Source organism: Thermobia domestica, chromosome 15 (genome assembly GCF_964235325.1).
Source record: "Thermobia domestica chromosome 15, izTheDome1.hap1.1, whole genome shotgun sequence".
Taxonomy (NCBI): domain Eukaryota; kingdom Metazoa; phylum Arthropoda; class Insecta; order Zygentoma; family Lepismatidae; genus Thermobia; species Thermobia domestica.
This window is the reverse complement of record NC_137468.1, coordinates 53,554,172-53,577,215: the sequence shown is the minus strand read 5'-3', so window position 1 is coordinate 53,577,215 and position 23,044 is coordinate 53,554,172. Positions and strand designations below refer to the sequence as shown.

The 23,044-nt window shown below is 36.6% G+C and overlaps 1 protein-coding gene across 4 annotated transcripts in view; it reads left to right on the top strand.

Annotated features, from left to right (window-relative positions):
• The window catches only part of Frl (formin-like protein), a 318,309-nt gene that overhangs the window by 123,050 nt on the left and 172,215 nt on the right, over positions 1 to 23,044 (top strand). For all 4 annotated transcript variants that reach the window (XR_014128428.1, XM_081739698.1, XM_081739699.1 and 1 more), the window contains exon 2: positions 933 to 1,016. Coding sequence is in view for 3 of the 4 variants with exons in the window: in XM_081739698.1 (XP_081595824.1) it covers positions 933 to 1,016 (84 nt within the window). In the remaining variant the exon portion in view is untranslated. The remainder of the gene's footprint in view (positions 1 to 932; positions 1,017 to 23,044) is intronic.

Genomic DNA, 23,044 nt, shown 5'->3' with positions numbered 1-23,044 from the left:
TGCAATATTTGAAGGGACGACCGGTACTATCCGTCTCTGTACAGTTCAACTAAAATTACTTTTAGTTGGCTAATTGTTGTCGCTAGCAGTACTGTCTCCTACTTGACACCAAGAAATGTCTCTATCATGCAGATAATTCGGAGACAAGCTGAAGGCTTACGGAGAACAATTAGTGAATATTAAACTATGTCTCTCACTGTATAAGTCACTTCCAACTGGGTGGTTTGTGACGTCATAGTTTGGTGCTCATATTCTCAGTAAAGCACACACAGAGAGCAAGGAGAAGGCAGCGAACGTAGAAAGTGGTAACAAAGCGTAATTGGTGGTCCTGCAAGAACATTACTCGTGAATTGATTACTAATCGTATACTGGCAATACTTGTTCCATTCTACCCCATCTCGTTCCTTTCCCTTTGTTGCTCAATCTGTTCGCTGTTCTTTTGTTTTACGTCATACATCGGCCAATTGGAAATGAGACTCAACATGAACATGCATCGCAATAGAAAAACAAATTTTCATTGGTTGTGTCATGGTGCCACTGTAATCCACTCTGGATTATTATTATCCAACTCTCTAAGATATTGCTAAGCCAGAGTTCTCTGTTCCTCCATCTGTCACGTTTACCCATGGTAATAAATGTCCTAATCATTTTCGACGGTACTACTTTATGATCTGTACGATATTCTGTGACGTTCATTGTTTTATAGCTTTCTAAATTCAGCTAAGTTCATGTCTTCTTGCGCCACATTTTTTTTTTCAAAATTTTGTTTTTGAAAAACTGTCAACTTTCTCATCCATACAATACGATATGATAAAATAGGCTTTATTTTTATATATATTGTAATTTTTATGTATTATAATATTCATTTGACATAAATCGCAACGGTAACATATTTTGTATGGTTATTTAATATTTTATTTGTTTATTTACAGGCCTCCATGGATCTCCCGCCAGACAAAGCAAAACTTCTTAAGCAATATGACGATGAGAAGAAATGGGACATTATCTGTGATCAGGTAAGTAAATTTTCTATTATAATTCTCCAGAGCATGCACAAAGTACGTATGGGCATAATATATAGTACGTAAATAATGTAGTTTTTAGTACTCCACTATTTGATTTTGAATTTAAATTTTATTTTCCAATTTTTTGTGCTGTGAAACAATCCAAACTACATACGTTTGGTGAATGGTGCTTCCTAAATTTGTACAGAAAATATATAGTGTAGTTAAGGGGGGAGGGAAGTTTACCCCGTGCAATCGTACCTATAAATGGTATTAAATCAAACGAAAGTGAATTTTCTTTTCTCAGGTCAAAGCATTAAAAATTTCCTGCATACAGGTGCGACAACATAGTTATTGAGGGAGAAGTAACTGACCATTTTCTTTTAAGAAGTAGAGATGCCCAAAAATTTTCGGATCCGGGCCTATTATTAATTGTAGGACATTATTATTATTATTATTATTATTATTATTATTATTATTATTATTATTATTATTATTATTATTATTATTATTATTATTATTTGATACGTTTACGGTATCGAAGCTACATAAGACATGAATATGCAGTTTATAGTGTGCAATCCGAACCAAAACACTCGGAATGAACTCTCACCAGGAGTTGAATTTGGGTGCATTAAAAATGAAAATACTCTTTTATTAGAGACACGTTGTAAGAGTTTAGAACTGAAGCGTTTCTTGAAATGTCTACACTCATCGTAAAATTCATGAATGCAAATGACTCGTTTCTTCCATGCCTTATTTCATTCATCCTGAATTCATTTACAAGTTAGTGAGACTAGTATACTTGGATGACAAATGCTTGGTCCCGGTGAAGCTGTTAGTCTCTCTAGTTTCTTCTGAGAAAGCTTGAGAATTATGAGGTTGTAAATATTGGATTCCCCTCCTTGCTTTTATTTTCTCTCAACGCTACTCGACACCGCTTCTGTCGAGAATATTAATTTGCTTAAAACAGTAGTTGGGTGTTTTCAGTGGATGCTAAAGCTGCATTATCTTTTGGCAAACAAAATGCTTGCTTACTTCTCTGTACGAGATGAAATAGGAAACATTGTAGTCAATAATTACAGTGCATCTTTTGCTATAATTACAATGTGTGAGAGCCTATTATTTTAGTCTGTGACTTTACATTGTCGTGTGTTCCTCAGTCTGTAGTAACTCCTTATTTTAACCGAAGGTTTGATACCAAGAGATCTATATAGATAGATAGTATAGTATATGCTTGTCCAAAGTTAAATTACTAAGCATATACATATTACTATGTATATATGACGGTAACTTTGGCGGCTAATATATAAATAACCTTAAATAATTATTTCTTGTGTTGTAAAAACATATAAAGCTAATGATTGTAACAAATAGTATTTTCATTCTAAATTATTAGAAAAAACTCGTACTACTTTCTTATGTAATCAAAATATAATGTGTAGCTATGTGGTGGCAATTAAAATTCGCTCGACTAATCTCGGAATCTCAAAGAAAGAAAAAAAATACAGGTTCTAAAATCGATCTTTGTGGTGTACCACTCAAGACTGATGGATTTTCTTACATACATCTACATTTATAGTTTTAGTCTATACACGGGTGTTTCAAAACAACACCGACAACATTTGGGAGGTGATTTCTGAACCTGACAGCAAGATAAGACAAAAAGTATAGACCAACTGGGTGCACAAATACTTCATTTTGGAATATTTCAAATTAGGTGGTGAGTACTTCAAATTATATGCCCATAGCCAAACTTTCTCTATAAAAACTTGCTTAAGTACGTGAGGATTCTGAAACATGTATTTTTTAATAGCGCACCTATTAATTCCTAAGTGAAGTCTTGACCCGACTACGGTAGGTCTCACAATTTTGGAGAATGGACCTTTGAAGTTCATTTTTTCATGTTTTCGGAAGCCTATAACTCTGAAAGAAAACATATTTGTTCACCCAGATTGGTCTATACTTTTTGCCTTATCTTGGTATCAGGAATCATCTCCCAAACGTTGTCGGTGTTGTTTTGAAAGACCCGGTATTAGAAGCTGCACGTTACACAAGAAATTAGAATCAAAGAAATATAATTTTCCTCCGCATTTGTTTTCAAAATATTAAAAAAAAGAAAAAAAGAAATAGACATAACGTGTTCATCAGTATCATACCGTAGTTAGCTTTGGGTTTAGAGTTCAGCGTCCCGTTCATTGCTGAGGCTATATGAGACCCCACATCCAAGAAGGAGTTAAATATTATTCGTATTTATCCGCAATAAAAGGGATCATACTAGTTCGGCAGGAGAGCACTCGCTTGTGATGAAATAGGATCTAAGTTGGATCAGAGGCCACATGAGCTTATGGGATATAATCCTTCCCTAATTATTTCCTCACTTATTTGCATTTGTCGTGTTTCTCCTTTTGCCTACGTGGTATAAGTAGGGTGACCATAGTTTGACAGCTTAAAGTGGAACACCTTTAAAAATGCATCAAAAGCTTTCCTTTAATAATACAGTAGTAATTTCACGGTAGAATAGTATTAGAAGGTGCAGAAGGTGCACAAGTGACTAGAGAATGAAATGTGAAACAAAACTGTTAATAATGCATTTGGCAACATAATAAGCAAAGTGTTTATTTACAGTGGTTTATAGTGATTTATTTATATTGATTTCTCCAATCATAGTTGAAGTCAGTTAGTCAATAAGTCAGGTTTGCTAATTAACTATGGAAGCTACTACACAACTAGGCATGTGTATTTCCTAAAATTGAAACAAGTGAGCATAACGTCATTTTAATACTTCTACAAACACCTCTTCTCTCATCTGTCCACTGTGAACACGTAACACCTGAGAATCTCTCCATATTGGCATTGTGAACTGCCACTGACAGTAGGTAAGGGATTCTCTAAATTGCTTATCAGTTAAGCACGCACATAATATAATATAATATAATATAATATAAACCGGAACAATATTTTTTGTTCCCAGAATGGCACAGTCCCTATTAAATGGGATGCCTCTACGTATAGAGCATATACGCGAGACATTTAAACTAAAGATTTTGTTTTATATTCACGCAGACCGAACCATATGCATCAAGGTTGATTGATTGGAATCTGTGTCTTTTTCCACCACAAATGGTGTAAGAAGAGACCTGTTACTTAAAGTGGAATCCGAACTACTACTACTACTACTCAGGGCCGGATCCAGGGGGGAGATCGGGGCAATTGCCCCCCCCCCCCAGAAGAGGAAACTTTCTTATTTTTTATATATAAATAAAACCCATCCCAAAGTTTGGAGCCCTTAAAAGTAGCAGTATGACAACCCACCGCCCCCCCAGAAGTCGGTCCTGATCCGCCCCTGCTACTACTAGTGTTAGAACCAATACTTCCACCGGAAATCGAACCTCACCATCAGGGATGAATTCAGGGGGTAGCCCGGGGGGGAATCTCACCCCCGAAGAAAATTCATTCCCCCCCCGGAGAAACTCTCAAACTTCAGTCACAAAATGTAGAAATTACTTCACCCAATTATTTGTTTTTCTTTCCGTGCACATGCAGACGAAATCCGATCTCTCAATATACATATAAATGATGCAGACCCATTCTATATAAATATTAAAAATGTAACATCTAAGTTAGAATACCAAAATAGTCAATAAAACCTGTATTTATTAACGCTATGACCGAGTTTGGCAGAACATGAAATTGTCAACTGTTGAAGAAAGGTTTGTATTTTAGTAGGTACTATACTCTCGCCCTATATTATATATTAGTAGGTAGCACTAGCACAGATTGAGATAGGAAAGATCTCTCGATCATTCCATATGATCTTTTATGTCAGCAGACTTCAGTTCTTGAAAATGTACAGTTCTTGCATTATTTGAAATGGAGCGCCTAAATCCCATTTCTCGCATGGGAAGTAACAGACGTAAATGTGCTTTACGATTGTTAAAGTAAACACACCTTTCTTTAACTAAAAATAAGTCAGTTAAAGGGTGAGATTCAGAGGGCGTCATTTAGAGGGATCAGGGAGGAACAGTTATCCATCCTCGGTTAGAGATTTATATAGAATTTATCAATATAATAGTAGTATATAAGTTAATGATTGCTAATGAAGGTGACGAAGGACGGGCAAGCGGGGCGATGGCCCCGGACACCGAAGTAAGGGGCACATGATTGGGAGGGAAAAAGAAAAGAAAAGAAGGAAAGAAAAAGAGAGGAATGAAACACATGTGCACATGTGGGCATGTGCACATATATAAAATGAAAGGAAAAAAGTAATAAAAAGTGCTCAAAATCAAGGAAAAGCAGGGTTTACTTTTTAAAATTTTCTCACCTTTCGCAGCTGGTCTGTCGACCTCACTGATATGTTCGGGGGTGCCATCGTATACTCTCGCCCCAAGCGCTGATTTTCCACGACACGGCACTAATCCTACTGAAGATTTCGTAAACTAAACTATTGATGTGTATGAAGTGAAGAAACCAAGGCTAATATAGCCTACTTGATTTAGAATCAGAAGTGTGAGAAAGAATGATTACTTTTTGTTAAGATATTCCTATGTATGTTTGTTTTAGGACAAGTAATATTTGAGTTAATTTAAATCATTTTAAAAACTTCTACATTAGTAACAAACAGTAACTACTGAATATAGGAAAAACTAACTAAAATAGCCACTGTAAATAGCAGTTAAAATTTAGTCTAAAATATTTTTGCCAGTTTTCATTTAATGTTTTAGATAAAAATTAAACGATTGTTTTTTTTAAATTATAATCTCACATTGAATATTTATCAGCAATTAGTCTCAATATTAGCTAAGACGTACATGTGAATGGAATTGTTAAATATGCTGCTTTCTTGCAAAAATAGAGAAAAACAACCCTCCCCCCCGAGGAGTTCACATTCCCCCCCGGGTGAAAATGTCTGAATTCAACACTGCTCACCATACATATCAAGAGTACGCGGATTAACAGTTTAACCCCGAACGGGAACCTTTTTATATCTAACAAGGATTTTAATGCTTATTTCGTGCAAATTTATCCCGAATATTTCGTATTCATTGAAACTATGATTGGACCAATTAAGCGAAGCTGAATAGTGTGAATGCAGAAGAGAAAAGTGGGGACTGAGTGAGTGTTCTGCAGTCGTTGTTCACCATCCGTTGCAAAGTTCCCTCGTGTGCATTTAGCAAGCTTCACGTGATTTCCCAAGCAGCTGGACATCGGCGACAGGATATTTGCATTTCAGAACAACGCACTCGTTGTTATAATGCATCAAATGTTTACTCAGACAGTGAGCTTTGAGTCGTGGTCTAAGGGAAGGATGCAGGAGAGGGAGGAGAAGAAGAAGAGTACTAAAAGCAACACGAACTTTGAAGTGAAGTAGAGTTAACAGCTTCTTTAGAAGATACATAATGTTTATAAAAGAAGCTTTTGACTCTAGTTCGGTGAGGACAGACAACAGTGTTGTCTGTGCTCTTTGATGAAGTTGATTTTGAAATTTTATATACCCTTGGCCTTTGTTCTAAGATATATATATATATATATATATATATATATATATATATATATATATATATATATATATATATATATATATATATATATATATATATATATATATATATATGTGTGTGTGTGTGTGTCACCGCTGACACTTTGTTACAGAAAAAAAGTTAATATATTCAGGGGCGTCACTACAAAGTGATTGGACTGGCAAACATCCAGGGGCCCACAAAATGAAGGGCCCATCCGTAAGCCGATACAATTTGTATTATATACAGTATATAGCACAGTGGTCTAGAAACCCTTCAAACCTGGCCAAAACCTCAAAATTCGAAATTATCACAAATATGAAAGACCTCACACATTTAATAAGGAAAGATGTAAAGTTTTTGTAGATTTTCGTGTAGCTTCTAAGCATTGGGCCTACAGTTAGTACCAATATGAAAGATTAAAGTCGGTGGAAGAAGGCCATGTATCAACCTCGGTAGCAGACGAAAATTTCATGATCTGAAAACAAAATAATGTTTCGTTGTTAGACGTCAACAATGATTGCGCAGAACATTGTTATACATTCATCGTTCACGACCATATAGAGAACTCTAATATACTTTCATGTACCAGTCAATATGTGGATAAATAAAATTAGATCGAAAACCAAAATTGGAATACTTTATATTGAATTTCATGTAGAGTTTTGAGTCCAGCACAAAGTAGGACTAGACTCGGCTGGACTTAAAATAAAACTCTACATGAAATTCAATATCAAGTATACCAATTTTGTTTTCGATCTAATTTTATTTATCCACATATTCAGTGGTGCCCCCCCCCCTTGTGTCCATGACGCACCCCCCAAATTGTCTATCCATAGGTGTTCTTCCATGAAAAAATATTTTCGATTAATTTTTACACCCCCTCAAACCTATTTATATAGATTTTTACCCCCCCAAATATTTCAATGACGCAGTTTGCGTCATAGCCCCCCTTTGTGGACACCCTGACATTGACTGGTACATGAAAGTATATTAGAGTTCCCTGTATGTGTCGTGAACGATTAATGTATAACAATGTTCTACACAATCATTGTTGACGTCTAACAACGAAACATTATTTTGTTTTCACATCATGAACTTTGCATCTGCTACCGAGGTCGGTATATGGCCTTCTTCCACCGACTTTAATCTTTCACACTGGTACTAACTGTAGGTCTAACCCTTAGGAGCTGCACGAAAATCTACCTATTTCTGCAAACCTTACATCTTTCCTTATTAAATGTGTAAGGTCTTTCATATTTGAGATAATTTCGAATTTTGAGGTTTCGGCCAGGTTTGCAGGGAGTCTGGACCACTGTGCATAGCCAAGAAAATGTTCTTAACATTAAAGAAATTAAACATACATCAGTATTCACTCACTCAGAAATTCATTTCGTTTCATTCAGTTTTCCGAAAATTTGCACAGCTCTCATTTTTCTAATTACATGTATTTCTTCCACAACTGCCAGTGCAAAGAGCTCATTTTCCAAGCTTAAATAACAATTAAGAAGCTATGCGAGGAGTATCATGGGTCAAGAAAGAAAAAAAAAAATATAGTTCACATTTTCTTATATTCTAATAGTTCGCATTTTCCACTTGCAATCGATAGGTCGCACATTCAAATCCTGCGCCGATGTCCCGTAAGTCTTTCTTCAGTTTTACAAAGTTAATACCAGATAACCTTCCGATTGTATCTACAGCACATCAGATAAATAAATGAATATATTCATCACACATTGAGCACCTTTTCATGCTGCAACTCACGTATGTTCCGCGCCATTAAATCAATAACAATTACATAGTTCATTTCACTCTAACGCATCATTTCATTGTAAGTATGAGAAATGTTATACAGCGGCTATGCTCTAATACCTGTCAACAGTCGAATAAAAGTAGAAAATATCGAGAATTGTTTAAAACATTGGGGAGTGGTAGCATCGACTACACCTTTTCGGTTTCAGTATTGATCTTCATACGACACTCGTTTTGTGACAACGACAAACTTGCACATCTATGCAATTTTCTTGCACAGTGCAGCAAGGGTCTTTCGTATTCCTTCATTTTTTTTTTCTCTTTCTCTGATTTAAAGTGTTGGATATGTCAGTGACGAACTTCCAATAGTTCTCAGGAAGTTGCAACTCGTACGTTCAGCCAACCTCCCCCTAGAGCATTCACTTCACGAGTTGAAGTCCAAATAGAGAAGAAAAGAAAGACATTCGCTAATAGAAGTACAGTTGTAGAAAGTGTATCCTGAGATAATGGTTCGCGTCCTAAATTTAATAGTAATAATAATAATAATAATGACAAATTGTAAATTCTCAGAAATTGCAGAAAGTGAAAATTGTTGGAAGATTCGGAACTGATGCGGTACATTTGGAATAAATTGCAGCTAAGATTTCACGAACCACTACCACGACTGTATTTTAATTTCTTCAGATATGCGAAGTTTTAACTAAGAAAAATTCTCAATAAGTCACCCTGATTGCTAAATTTCATAAGAATTGTTTTGTCCTTCCTTCCTTGGACAAAATCTTCTGTTAGTGTTGAAGTAAAACCGACCTTTTGGAAAAAATCTCCCAAGGACATTTCAAGGATCACGTTCGTCTCTCTCTGTCTCTCTCTCCCTCTCTCTGTCTCTCTATGTGTGTGTGTGTCTGTGTGTGTGTGCTACGCAGAATGTTCTAGATCAGTCTTTACAATTGGTGGTCCGCGGACCTATGAGAGTCCACGGATAAAATTTAGGGTGTCTGGGCATTATTTAATCTCTAGATGTAGAGGTGAAGATGCAGTTGTATAAACCGATCCCGAAAATCTGAGAAATTTTAACAAATGGCAAATAATATGTATATATCTAGGTATATAGAGTACCGTACATTAAAAAATGAACACTCTGTCCCAACAAAACAAAAACTTATAAATTATTATTTGTAACTAGTGATACTTTGCAACGCCATAAAACTTGGTTTTTTTTTTTCTTGTCGATTTTCTCGAAAACTACCCATAAGAATTGCTAACAAATATAAATGTTATGTTGTTCATCTCGTTGTGATTTATATAATATATGCCATATATTATAGTTGAACTTAATTCCCTTGAATTATAGTTGAAATACTTGGAAAATTGATCATAATTTTAGGGGGATCGGTGGCTCAGTAGTAGAACACTTACCTCTGGTATGTGGAGTCCTGGTTCGATCCCGACCAACTAAATTTGTGGTGGACAACATCGTGTCCGTGAGTTTTCCGTTGGTACTCCGCGAGTTTCTTTTCACATTTTCGTTGTACCAATTCTTCCATGATTCACTTGCCTTAATCTTCCGTCTCCGTTAGCCTAAAGGGAATAATCGTGGGACGTTAAACTGAAAGATTTCATTTTTAATTATAGTTTTGGCCTATGTCTCAGTGACTGTAATCTTCTGTCGCTTCGGTAAGTGTTGTAAAGGAAATCTTGATACAGAGGTATGCTTCAGTATCATCTTGATAGATTGCATGTGGTTATCGTACAGCAGTAGCTTTCAGGTGTACAGAAAGAAGTCTTTTTCTCGAAAATACGCATTTTGTTTAATTCAACGATATCTACCGGTTGATGTCGTCCTGGACATTTTTTTTTTCATTAAACACTAATAACTATGTTGAATTAAATAACTTCTATAAAAAGCTGAATAATAACTCAATGGTGATCAGTGTCACTAAAATAAATAATTACATACATTCGTTGCCGTAAGTCGAGATAATTTGCCAGGCCACCGTGACCACCTTCGGGATCAACACCCATTTGTTACAAGACATTAACATTGCCGATAGCTTATGGTAACACTAATGTTCAGATACAAATGTAGTTGGTTAACTATTATAGCTGATTGTGGGTCCGTACCATATACTTCCATTTGCAGGTGCAGTGCAGTGCAGTGCAATGCAGTGGTTGGTCAGTCATTGCATTTGTATCTTTCCTTTTTGAATTCTTTGGCGGAGGTTGTGGGCTGTTTTTTTTTTTTTTTTTTAAGAGGTAAACAAAAGCAACAACGGCAGCAAGCATTTCACGCCTGAGAATAACGAACTGGATGGCATTCCATTCCAGAAGCAGACGTTTCATGTGTGACCTTGTGAAGGTTGTTTGTGGATGGTTAGCTCCTGTAGATGTAGACGTGGAGGTGATTTGTTATTTGTCCGCTGTATCGCGTGATTGCGTGTCGTGTTGTGTCGAAAGAAAAATATTATCTTTTGTTTTTAACTGCTGGTGTAAAATAATTTCAAGAAATTTTCAGACCTCATTATTATTGCGCATAAATCCTAAAAGTATTTCGCTTAATTCACTCACTAATTAAAAATAATAATAATAATAATAATAATAATAATAAATTGTGGTGTCATACACACCACAAGGGCAGGGTGTTCTTTAAGTTAAAGGTGGATGAAAGGGACCATGTTGACCGTGACCCATTACATCTTAAGCAGTAGCCTCAAAGAAAACACGATTTTTCGTTAAAATCCGAAAATTTTCATAAAATTTACCTTGATTTTTTTTTTTTAAGTTGCGAACTCACCCTCGTAATCTTCACAAATTTCAGTTCTAAGGAATAAGGATGATTGGTAAGCAAAAAAAAAAAAAAAAAAAAAAGAAAAAGAATAATTCAGTTATATGTATACAGGGTGGCCCAAAAATATGTATAGTAAACGTACCGTACTGATCAGCTCCTTGCATTTTATATAATTTCTTATTGTTATCCTTCAGGTAGACTTAGTTTCTTTATTATTTGTTCTTGATGTGTTTTTACTTAAGCTCTTAAGCTCGGAAGAGCCGAAGAAAACCCATAAACTAGAATGTTATACTTAATCAATGCATCGGTGTATACCTACTTTTGGGCCACCCTGTATATGTGAGTTTCCTTGTTTGGGTTAAATTTACCCTGTTATTCTAAAACTTTTTTAAACCCGGAGCGATAGACATATTGGGCCGTACTCAGAATCATATTGACGTATGATTAGCGTTGTACTAAAGGCCTGCCTGCTGCAGGAAACATGTCAGTTGAACTCTTTAGTATGGCACTAATCATGCGTCAGAATGTCTCTGCATAAGCCCCATAGCTTCTAAAACGAGCTGAAATCCGTGATTAATATTACATTTACGCAATGTAAATATATTTAGCATGTAACAAGATTTCCTTATGTCAATGGAAAGGTTTAGAAAGAGTACCGGTATAGACTGAAAAATAGTTTGGTACCTTTCATTGCAAGAGAAGTATTGACCATACGGAAGGAGTGGGAATCTGTCAACGACCAAACAAAACTCTGAAACGCGTAACAACTCCGATAGTATCCTGGACAGGGTTGATCACTGGCGATGAGTAGTTTCGTACGCGTCCTGAACACCAAGGTACAGTCATCAAGAGTGAAAACATCATCCATGAAGGGGTGGAAGCACGACACAATTATATATGAAAATCAGTCATGTCGACCATTGTCTTTGACTCCGATCATGTGGTTCGTGACGGGCACAATAGTGTGGGTCGCTAACGTGCCCATTAAACACCCAGTAATCAGTAAATCCGGTCGTGTGTACATGAATAGACACCATGAGATCAAAACATTGCAAAACAGCACCATGTACAGATTCTTGTCACAAAAACGTGGCAGTCTTATTACGACTAGGGATGGGCAAAACCGGTATTTATAAAAAAAAAAAAAAAAAAAAAACGGAAACCGATTTCTAGAAAAACCAAAATCGAAAAACCGACATTTCGTTTTTCTCCAAAACTGGTTCGGTTTTCATCAAAACTGGTTTCGGTGAAAACTTTTGGAAAACACATGAAACTATTTCTGTGGAAACGGAATTGGTTTCCAGAAAACAACAAAACACTATTCTGGTCAGAAAAAGAACCAATTTTGGGGGGAAAAAAAGGTACCGATTTTGAAGAAAACCGAAACTAGATCCGGTGAAAAACCGAACCGGTTTCGGTGAAAACTAAGCCGGTGTTTTAAGAAAACCGAAACCGGTTTCGGTGAAAACCGTTTTTTTAATTTTCAAAACCCTGTTTCGGTTTACCGAAAACCGAAAAACCCGTTTTGGGGCCCACCACTATTTGTTCATTACATCTAACAGGCTTGGCCATCCACAGAATTGCCCTGGTTCGGCAGGCTCCCATCTCTTCCGACAATAGCTGCTTTTGATTTTGGTTGTAGATTGACCGACGTTGAAAATGCCACTGAAAGGGAACTGATCTAAATTACAAGGAACGTAACATCTCAGATGTAATGCATTCTCAGATATCTTCAAGAAATTATTCTAATATTGAGAGGACTGCTATAAGTAGTATCTGTGGAACTGTTCACACACTCTACTTTGAAGAGAATTCCAGAGAGCTCGCCAATGACTGATTACTTACTGACTACGAACCTTTGGTAGAAACTTATGTGGCTTCGATAACAAACTCACTCACTCACTCATTCTATGGCCTATGGAACCCACAGGTTTAATGCCGCGTTCACAAAAGCTCTCCATTGTCTTTTATCCTTAGCCAGCTAGATCCAGCTTCTACTCTGTATTCCTATTTCTGCGAAATTCATCTTAATATCGTCTATGTGGTTTCAATATCCTACGTTAATCTATAGCTTTGTCACATCTAGCTATGGTGCAGAAAGGAACATTGAACTCCAAATCGACCACCTGACAAACCAAGGATTCAAATTTACTTGTGAATAGTTTTTTTTTTTTTTTTTTTTTTTGACAAGATCGGATACTTCATGAATAGTCCTCGTATCCGTATCAACTTAAATGTAAATCTTCTATAATCCTCCAGGGCCTAATTGAAATGCACGCAAATTTGTCAGTACACAAATTTTACAGAATAAAATTTGACTTTCCCCGTTTAAAACTGCGGTTACGCTATTCGCTATTGGATTTTTTTAAAACTAACTACTAATGTCTATTTTGAAAAGCAGCTTGACTGTTTTTTGTAGCAAATGTATTGAAATACAGCATGTACGGTTAAGAGTAGATTATTTTACGAAAGAATGAAGAGTTTCAAAGTTCTTTTAAACATGGTTGTTGAAGGGTCAAGCTTTAGAGGCTTACCACCTTATGCAGAGTTGTTCTGACGGGTGATTAATCCCATACTAGAGAGTTTGACTAACATATGTTTCCTGCAGTAGTCAGGCGTTTAGTATGACGCTAAACATAGACCTACTTCAAAACGACTCTGCATAATACCCATGGAATTTAAGTGCACTGTGTATAAACGCATGATGTTTTATCTATTCACGTTTTTATTTAGAATTATTTACATAACCTGTCGTCAAGGTGCGTAAATAGGCGAGTAAAATGTCCAAATAATGTGCTACTCTGTGTGGAATATTTTGTGTCAATTACCTTTTCCTGGCCATTAGAACTGATAGCTAACTTTTTAGTAATTTTGTTTACCTGCTGCTGCTGCTTCTCTGCTGAGGAAGTTCCCTCAGGGGAAAACTCAATTAATTAGTCCCATCCGAACGAAGCTACGAACAGGCAATCCACCTAATGTTTTGGCTCTTCTCACAAAATGTGATGGAAAAAAAAGAAGTGGAAAGGCTTTTGACTAAGTTGTGGAAACAGGTGTGGAATAGTGTCTCAGTGTAGCCAAAGTGTACATCAGAAATTTGCCCAAAGTACTTCAACAAATTATTGACGAAGACTGAGAACAGCAGCAGATCAACAAAGTATGTATAACGTAATGTACAGTTACTGGTGAAACCGAAACGCAACGTTGAAGGAAGTAGGAGAAACTGTTAAAATGCTGGATAATGAAAAAGCCCATGGGGAAGATATAATGATGAAAATTTAGGAACTTGTTAAATCTGAAGTGTAGAAACCTTGTCTGGTCAGGTAATATTGCAAATATTGGATGCGCAAACCATCCTATATCATGTAGAAATGCGCGATCTAATCGTCAAGAGTAACCATAGATTGAAAGAGGAAGTATTATTTTTTCTTGTTAGGTGTAGTGGCCAATGCTTGTAATTTTCTTTTTTCTTTAACTCTTAAGGGTCTTTATTACAGCGAAATTAAACTACCGCTAATTTTAAAGTTTTTCTGTAATACCTTCAAAACAAATAAAAATATTTAAAAAGCAGAAACGTAGTGAACTAGACAATACGATTTTGCATGTGATACCTTTACCACAATTCACCTATCTGCTTTTGATATACCGGCTAAATCTTTGTACAGTTGCAAATCGAAAGCAGATTGATAAGTTGTGAGAACGGTATCACATGCAAAATCTTATTGTCTAGTTCACTACGTTTCTGCTTTTCGAGTATTTTTTATTTGTTTTGAAGATATTACAGAAAAGCTCTAGAATTAACGGTAGTTTAATTTCACTGTAGTGAAGAGCCTTAATACAATGTCTGGAATATCCAAGATCTTCCCATAATGAAAAATAATACACTGTGTTTTGAACCAGTGATATGCATCTTCGCGTAAAACTCGATAGTCTACGTTTACACGTAGACAATATATACAACTTGTAATCTACGTATGTGGACAACGCGTAATCAATCAAACATCAATCTTTTTTAAAAAATAAAGATTATGAAAGTCCTAATGTATCAATAATTGGAAAAGAAAACAATTTGTTTTGAACGCTAACGTTCTCGCTTTCGGTGCGAGCGGTCCCGTGTTCGATTCCCGGTGGGGGCACTTGGTCGAAAAAGTGTAAAACGCTTTTTCAGGTGAGCCACCCTGAATGAGGCTTTCCTGGGTTTTCTTCATTCACACCAGGCTAATACCGGGCTGGTATCTAAAATATAGCTCCCAGACCGCTTCCTCCCGTCCCCTCTCCTTTTCTTTCCCCGGATAGTGTGCTCGCCGAGGGACGTCATCCCTCAAACGTGATGGGCTAAATGGTCTTCCTTGCTGAAAAGCCCGGAAATCGAAATACTAAATTTCTTTTGTAATGCAATAATATGCTCTGAATACATGGATTCAACGCATAGCTCTAAATACATAGATGTAATATGAAAATAAATATAGGGCTATTTATTGTCAGATAGACCAGATATCTGCATTTTCTAGGAGCTAGGCATGGTCCTGTTGGAAGGTTCGCGTATAGAGAATTTGACTTCTGGAGTGTGTTCTGGGATGTTAAGGGACAAGATTTGGCTTGGTCACATTATCATCATGTGAGTTTTTGATACTGTACTGTAAGAAGAATAATACAATTAAAAAATATATATATCTATTTTCTAACATTAAGTGTTTGAAAGAAATATTAGTCTGTACCAAACAGTTATGTGAATGTTCATACTTGAAAGTTCTGTGTAATACTGCTGAAGGCTTAGCTATAATAAAAACCTTTTCGCTACTTTTGAAAAGATCAATACAACGCTCATTTATTTTAAAATATACACCTTTCGACATTTGTGCAGATTGAGAATATTGGTTCATCATGTAATGCCCATCATAACATGTTGTTCCTTTGGGAGAAGTAGAAAACTGTTTTTCAATGTCTTAAGAACTTCTATGTAAATTACAAACTTTAAATTTTACTAGGGTGGCTTACACTGCTTTCGTAACAAATAGGCAGGAGTTAGACTAGCACCAAATGGATTATTCGTTGTCAACTGTCACTTACAGAACGTTAAGTAGGCTTTCAGAAAATTACAGATTTGATCTATGCAATTGTTGCATTGTGGTGGTCTACTTATCTCATATTTATAATTTTTGCGTTATTACTGTAGTTCCGTATAACATATAACCATAAATTATTTTTACTTTTGTGAAATATTAGATTTCACATGTAACTTCCTTCATGTTTACTCTGGAATTATTATTTAAATAATTATTATTTTTCTGACCAGAGTATGCATTGTTTTAATTAAAAAATTATTTCGTAGCAGTTCCCATAACGTAATGTTATAATTTCCTAATTTCCATAATAAGCAACAATGAATATCAACAATTTAATATTATGATATCCCTATTACCTGCATTAATATGAACATACATATTAACGTCTGAGGAAGATAACGTTACATTATGGAAACTGTTACGAAATAATTTATTTTTAATAAAGAAATGCATACTCTGGTCAGAAAAATAATAATTTAGATTTCACACTAAAATTTCAGAACTTGTGTATACGCATTTCCAGTTTACACGTATTTCAGACTTCCTTTCAGCTACAAGGAAACTATATTATACAGGGTGGCCCAAAAGTACCGTATTGATCAACTCATTGCATTTTGTATCATTTCTAATTTTTATCCATCAGGCAGACTTAGTTTCTTTATTATTTGTTCTTAATGTGTTTTTACTTACATCTTAAGTTCGGAAGAGCCGAAACAAATAATCCCATAAACTAGAATGTAATATTTGGTCTAGGAATTAATTCGTGCGGTTGGTACGCACACATTGAAGCTGTAGTACAAACACAAAATACATAAATACCTTAAGAAAAATATTGTCCATCGCTAGCCACCACTTTCGCCCATCTGTCAGGTAATGTACGGATTCCGTGGCGAAAGAAGTCCTCATCCTTGGAAGCGATCCAGTCAGAGACCCATGTTTCGATATCTTCTGAAGAAGTAAACCGTCTGTCCAATCAAATCGTTGTTCATGCAATCGAACAAGTAGTAGTCCGAAGGAGCAACGTCTGGTGAATACGGCGGGTGGGGTAAAACTTCCCATCCGACATTTTCTAAATAGGTTTTGACCGGTTTTGCGACATGTGGGCGAGCGTTATCATGTTGAACAATAAGTTTATCATGTCTGTTCTCCCATTCTGGTCGTGTTCTGGCCAGAGCTTGCTTCAAACGCATTAATTGTCGTCGATAACGTTCTCCATTCATAGTTTCACCCGGTTGCAGCAGCTCATAGTACACCACACCTTTCATATCCCACCATATGCACAGCATAACCTTTGCACAGTGAATATCTCGTTTTGGTTGTGATGGACCTGGTTCACCTGGTTTCACCCAGGCCTTTTTTCGTTTAGGGTTCTCGTAATGGATCCATTTCTCATCACCCGTAATAATTCGATACAGAAACCCCTTTCTGCTCTGTCGTTGAAGCAGCAATTCACAAATGGTTTTTCGTCTTTCAACGTCTCTGTCTTTCAATTCATGTGGAACCCAATGTGACATCTTTTGAACCATTCCCATGGCTTTCAAGCGTTTGGAGACTGTTGTTTGATCAACGCCTAATGCTGCTGCAAGTTATTCCTGCGTTTGACACGAATCCTGCTCGAGCAATGCTGTCAATTCTTCGTCTTGAAATTTTTTTGGCTGTCCAGCTCGCTCTTGGTCTGCCAAGCCGAAATCACCACTTCTAAACCGTGCAAACCACTTCTGACACGTTCGCTCAGCTAGAGCATGGTCACCATACACTTCCACCAAAATACGATTACTTTCAGTCGCACTTTTCTGCATGTTAAAGTAATGCAGCAGGACACCCCGCAAAAACACTTTATCAGGCACAAATTGCGCCATGTTCACTTAACTACAAACTGGTGTTGTTGACGCTTTAATCCACTGCCCTATACTACGAACGATAGGCGATGACAGGGGTTTGCAACACATGTGTGGATACACGGAACTGTGGGACGCTCCGTTCGTTGCGCCATCTCTTGTCCACCTGCACGAATTAATTCCGAGACCAAATACTTGATCAATGCAGGAGCGTATAACTACTTTTGAGCCATCCTGTATATAGTCTGCGTTGTCTGAATAGCCTACACGGAAAATGTATGCATAGACTACGTATAGACTATTGTAGAAATAGGCGTAGATGTAAAATATTATATAAAATACAGCACTGTTTTGAACATAGACAGTATGAAAAGATTTAACTAAACACTGTTTGGGCTCATCAGCATTCTAAACAATAAGTTTTACAGGTTCAGTGGATTAAACTTCCCCAAAAGAAAGTAACTTATCTTTTCGGTTATTCTTACTTGTTTGTAATTATCTTCTAGAGCAATGTTTTGACACACACAGACACAAGTAACAAAGGAGAAGTAAAATTATAGATTTAGTGAGAATACACACACACACACACGGAGAGAGAGGGGGAGGGAGAGAGAGAGAAAGAAAGAAAGAAAGAAAGAAAGAAAGAAAATAATTGTGCTCCCTAACCTCACACATACTTTCCATATGTGTATGATGTTTCTGCGTCTCCAGGTCAGTAGAGGCATGCAAAATTGGGATGTTTGCAATACTTAGTGTCCTAAGTTTGTAACATTGAACAATAAATGTGTGTTGTAAATTTTTCTTTTAATACTTAGATTTAATTTTTCTTTTAATACTTAGATTTAATTTTTCTTTTAATAATCTCACACACTGCCATTTGAAAACATACAATTTTATGTTGCGGGGTTGCATCACTGTTAATTTGGTTCTGTTACAGAGTACCGTATATCATTTATGTTCCCTTGTCAATACATCGTAACAGAAGTTTAGCGTTTCAAGATAAATGGTCCACCTTGTATATGCCTAAATAGTACTCTGACGTTTACATATCAATTGGCTCAATGAAGAATGAAGAATATATATAGTATTAATTTCTTCAGAAGAGGTCGATTTTGATAGTTTCCTATGACACCTGTGTTAATACAATTTGATATAATTTTAAGCTGAAATATTGTATCCTAGTTTGTCCCTACGTATCTTCGCAAAGTAAATTTCATTAGATGGAATTAACGATACAGGCAAAATTTAAACTCCTGAAGAATATATAACATTACACTTGCATAAGCATTCTGTAAGAAAGAAAAATATAATGCATAACCAATCTGTTGTATATAATACAATATTCATATATGAATTAATCCCTTGTTCAGTTTCATTTTGTCCAGTGAATATACGGATATAATTAATGTGGTGTGGATAGATAGGGTAAAAGTTAGCAGCTTTGTCTGGCGTCGATGACGCATAGACGATCGAATGATCACAGGATTGAATCCCTGTGAGGATACTCGTCTGCTGGTTACCCCTTAATGGAGTTACGTGCAATATTAAGCTAATGCAGTTAATTCACAGCTTGGTTGTGCGCGGAGAAAGCCATTTTGTTAGTTAATTCTGCAGTGAGGTGTGGTTAGATTGTACAGGAATGCCTAGTTTGGTTAAAACTACTGTTTAATCCTGTAATGTAATTCAACGAAAAAATAAATATTAAACAGGCAACATTTCATAATAAGAAATATGACAGATTTTTATTGATTTCCAGATATATATATAAATAATATAAAATTGAAAGTACGAGGTGGCCACGTGGCCATATTGTGTAATTGACTTATTTATATATAATAATAATGTTTATAATGAAATGAAATCTTTCAGTTTAACTTCCAATGATTATGTTCTTTAGGCCTAAGGGAGACGGATGATTAATGCAAGTGAATGGTTGTGGAAAAACCAATGAAATGAGAATTTGATAGGAAATGGGAATACCCCGAGAAAACCTACGAACATGATGTCCACCGCAAATTTCAGGGATGGAGTCAGAGACCCCACGCACCAGAGGTAAGAGTTCTACCACTGAGCCACCGTGACCCTTTGTTTATAATGCAAAGCAATAATACATTACATGAAATATTTATAACACCGAAATTATCGTATGTACAAAAAAGAACAATACACGATTGAAGTTGCTGGCGAAACGAGGCAGAATTTTTGTGACAAGATACGAGACAAGACCGAGACATCTTTTCAAGAAGAGATAGGCTCACCTCTTATCTCGTAGGCAACCGAATAGGCTACCACCATATAGCAGTACTATGCGCTGTCGTCTTTTTTTTTTTAAGTATGTGTGTACTTTTAGAATATATGTAGTAAAGTGAAGTATAGTTTTATTATGCATGATAACATCCACTTTTAAGGAATGGGAGTTGGATAAGAGAATTTTGGAGTATGATCTCTGTTGCTTCACTTCATCCTACTTTTACTAAGGAGGTGTACCTCATACAGCTAGCAAAATCAAATTAATGTTGATTGTGTTTTTCGTTTGTCCAGGCAACGTGAAACATGAGTAGGTACAGATACAAAAGACTTCTCTTTACACATTTCTTTGCGTCTACGTGACTCATTAAGTCCGAAATGACCAGATCTATGTATTTCAAGGCCTCGAAACTCACCACGATAATATTTCCATTCATGTAGCTCGTGTGGTTATCCTTTTCGCCACAGCACAAGATTTTGATGTTTCGTCAAGGTCTCTCTCTCCGGGCATAACCTCATATGACTTGTCTCTTCCCAAAAATCAGAAGGTACTAGAAACTCGCTTTCGCATCCGAGAAGAGATGTACTGCAACACGGCGGCTGCTGCCGTAGCAAATCCTGATGAGGGGTTCCAGCCTGTTTCCTCGGTGCGTGGAAGCAGGAAGGAACTAGTTTGAAGAGGATTGATTAAACGAAGGAAAGTCAGACGAGTGTATTGGTTTTCCGGGACCATAATCGGGTACTTTTCCGACAGGCCTCGTGTTTCGAGACACTCAGAACTTAAGCATCCTGTCGTTTTTCTGTAAGTGGAACCCGTAGCAGCACACTTGGTAGGCTGTGGTCAGCATATATGGAAATTTATTTGTAAAAATAAACTTGTAAAATACGTTGATCCAACGTAGTTTAAAGTGAACGTTGGCCAACCAACAATTTACCGTCATTTATTCAACCTCGGACTCCCAATCGCAATTGTATTCCTTTCGTTAGGATTACGCTGGCGGCAATTGAATTTTCAAATACTCGGCAAAGCGTCCAATTACAACATAGGACCAAAGGTGCCATTTAAGGTTTAAGTCATCGTTTCCCACTATTGAGCCTATTGCCTGTGCTGCTAAAAGTGGGCTCTCAGACTTTTCTTTTTCTTCTTTCTTTCTTGTATACAAAAAATAATGGAGTTACTTGTGAAACCTATTCGTATATCGTACGCAACCTTGAAGTCTCCAATGGCTTTTACAGATTTAAGTTGACGACAGAACAAAAACTGCATTGTGACTGCCCTGTCTGTCCATCTTCCTACGTGATTCCCCCCTTACTCGTCTAATTCCATCACAGTTAAAAAAAATAAAATAAAAGAAAGGAATTCAATTCCAATTTACGTCATTCGCTGCTCTTGAACTTCCCCTTCATTCGTGATCACTGATGATTAGACTGGGTAGATTGGGAGGTACGCGGAGCAGAAAGATTGTGTTTTGGGATTGCAGTATTTCCGTTCTACATTAAAAAAAAGAAAAAAGAAAAAAAGAAAAGAAAACATTTGCCAATTTGTTTGTAATTTTCTATAAGTTTAAGGTATGATGTAAATATTTTGGTGGTACTCCCAACTTTAATAGGGTTGTAAAAGTTGGAAGTCGTACCTCAATTGCAGAGGCATCCTTAAAGAAAAAAAATCCGAATAACTAACCATTGAGATTAAGTAGTGCCAGGGCCACTCCCTAGAAACGTGCAAAGCGAGAACAGGGTGTGGAGGGCTTTTAAATGACATAACAGGTTTCCACTTACTGATTTCAAGAAATCGCGGATGTAATGATCATTTTAATTACGTTACATGAGTATAAGCAGTTCGGGACCAGATACGATATTTCAGATTTCCAGTCTGTATTCTGAAGTTTCTAGTAAATAGAAAAAAAAAGTCCCTCTTAATTTTTTTAGATTTTTCCCCTTTGATACTGTAATGGAAGGTACTATAATAGTTTGATAGTGGGCACTATAGCTCAGTAGTAGAGTACTTGCTGTGATGCAAGGGCTCCCTGGTTCAATTCCAGGCCATGTCAATTTGTGCTGAATGACATCGTACCCAGAAGGTTTTCTCGGAGTTTCCAGTTTCCTTCCACATTCTCATTCCACCAGTTATTTCATAGTCTTTACTTTCATTTATTCGTCTTTCTCCTTTGGCCTACAGGGCATATTCATGGAACATACAATTATAGGTTTATTTCAATTATAATAGTTTGATACTAAAATAATAATAATATAAGGATAGCAGCCGTATCTTTTCCTCCCAAGCATCGCTATACTTTTGAATTTTCTCTCACAGTTTGACACTTTCACGAATTTATCTCATCTTTACTGTGTTCTTCGGAGGTACGGTGTCGTACTAGGTAAGATTCTTCCGTAGGTACCAACCGGATTGATGGTTTAGGTTCGATTCTTTGTTGTTCTCTTCACGTATAGAAGCATGTTTACTCTGAGTACTGATTCTGAACATGCACTGATCTGCTGAGAGGTGGGAACACGCAGTAAACCCAAGAACATTGCTGGATATGATCATTGTGGTGGTCCCATGTTCTTGTGTGGGGAGGCATACCGACCTCGCAATTTATGAATGCGGTACACTCACCGTTTAACGTTATTAAGACTGTACTCCTTATTCACGTGCATCTTTTCAGAGGTACAGTTGACCCAAACTTCTTTATGGATGATAATACACGACCGTATCGAACAGCGCAAGTGGCGAAGCTGTTGGAACTAGAGGATATTCAGTGAATGGACTGGCCTGTATGTTCCCCCGATTTGAATCCCATCGAGCACGTTTGGAATGCTTTGGTGAGACGTCTTG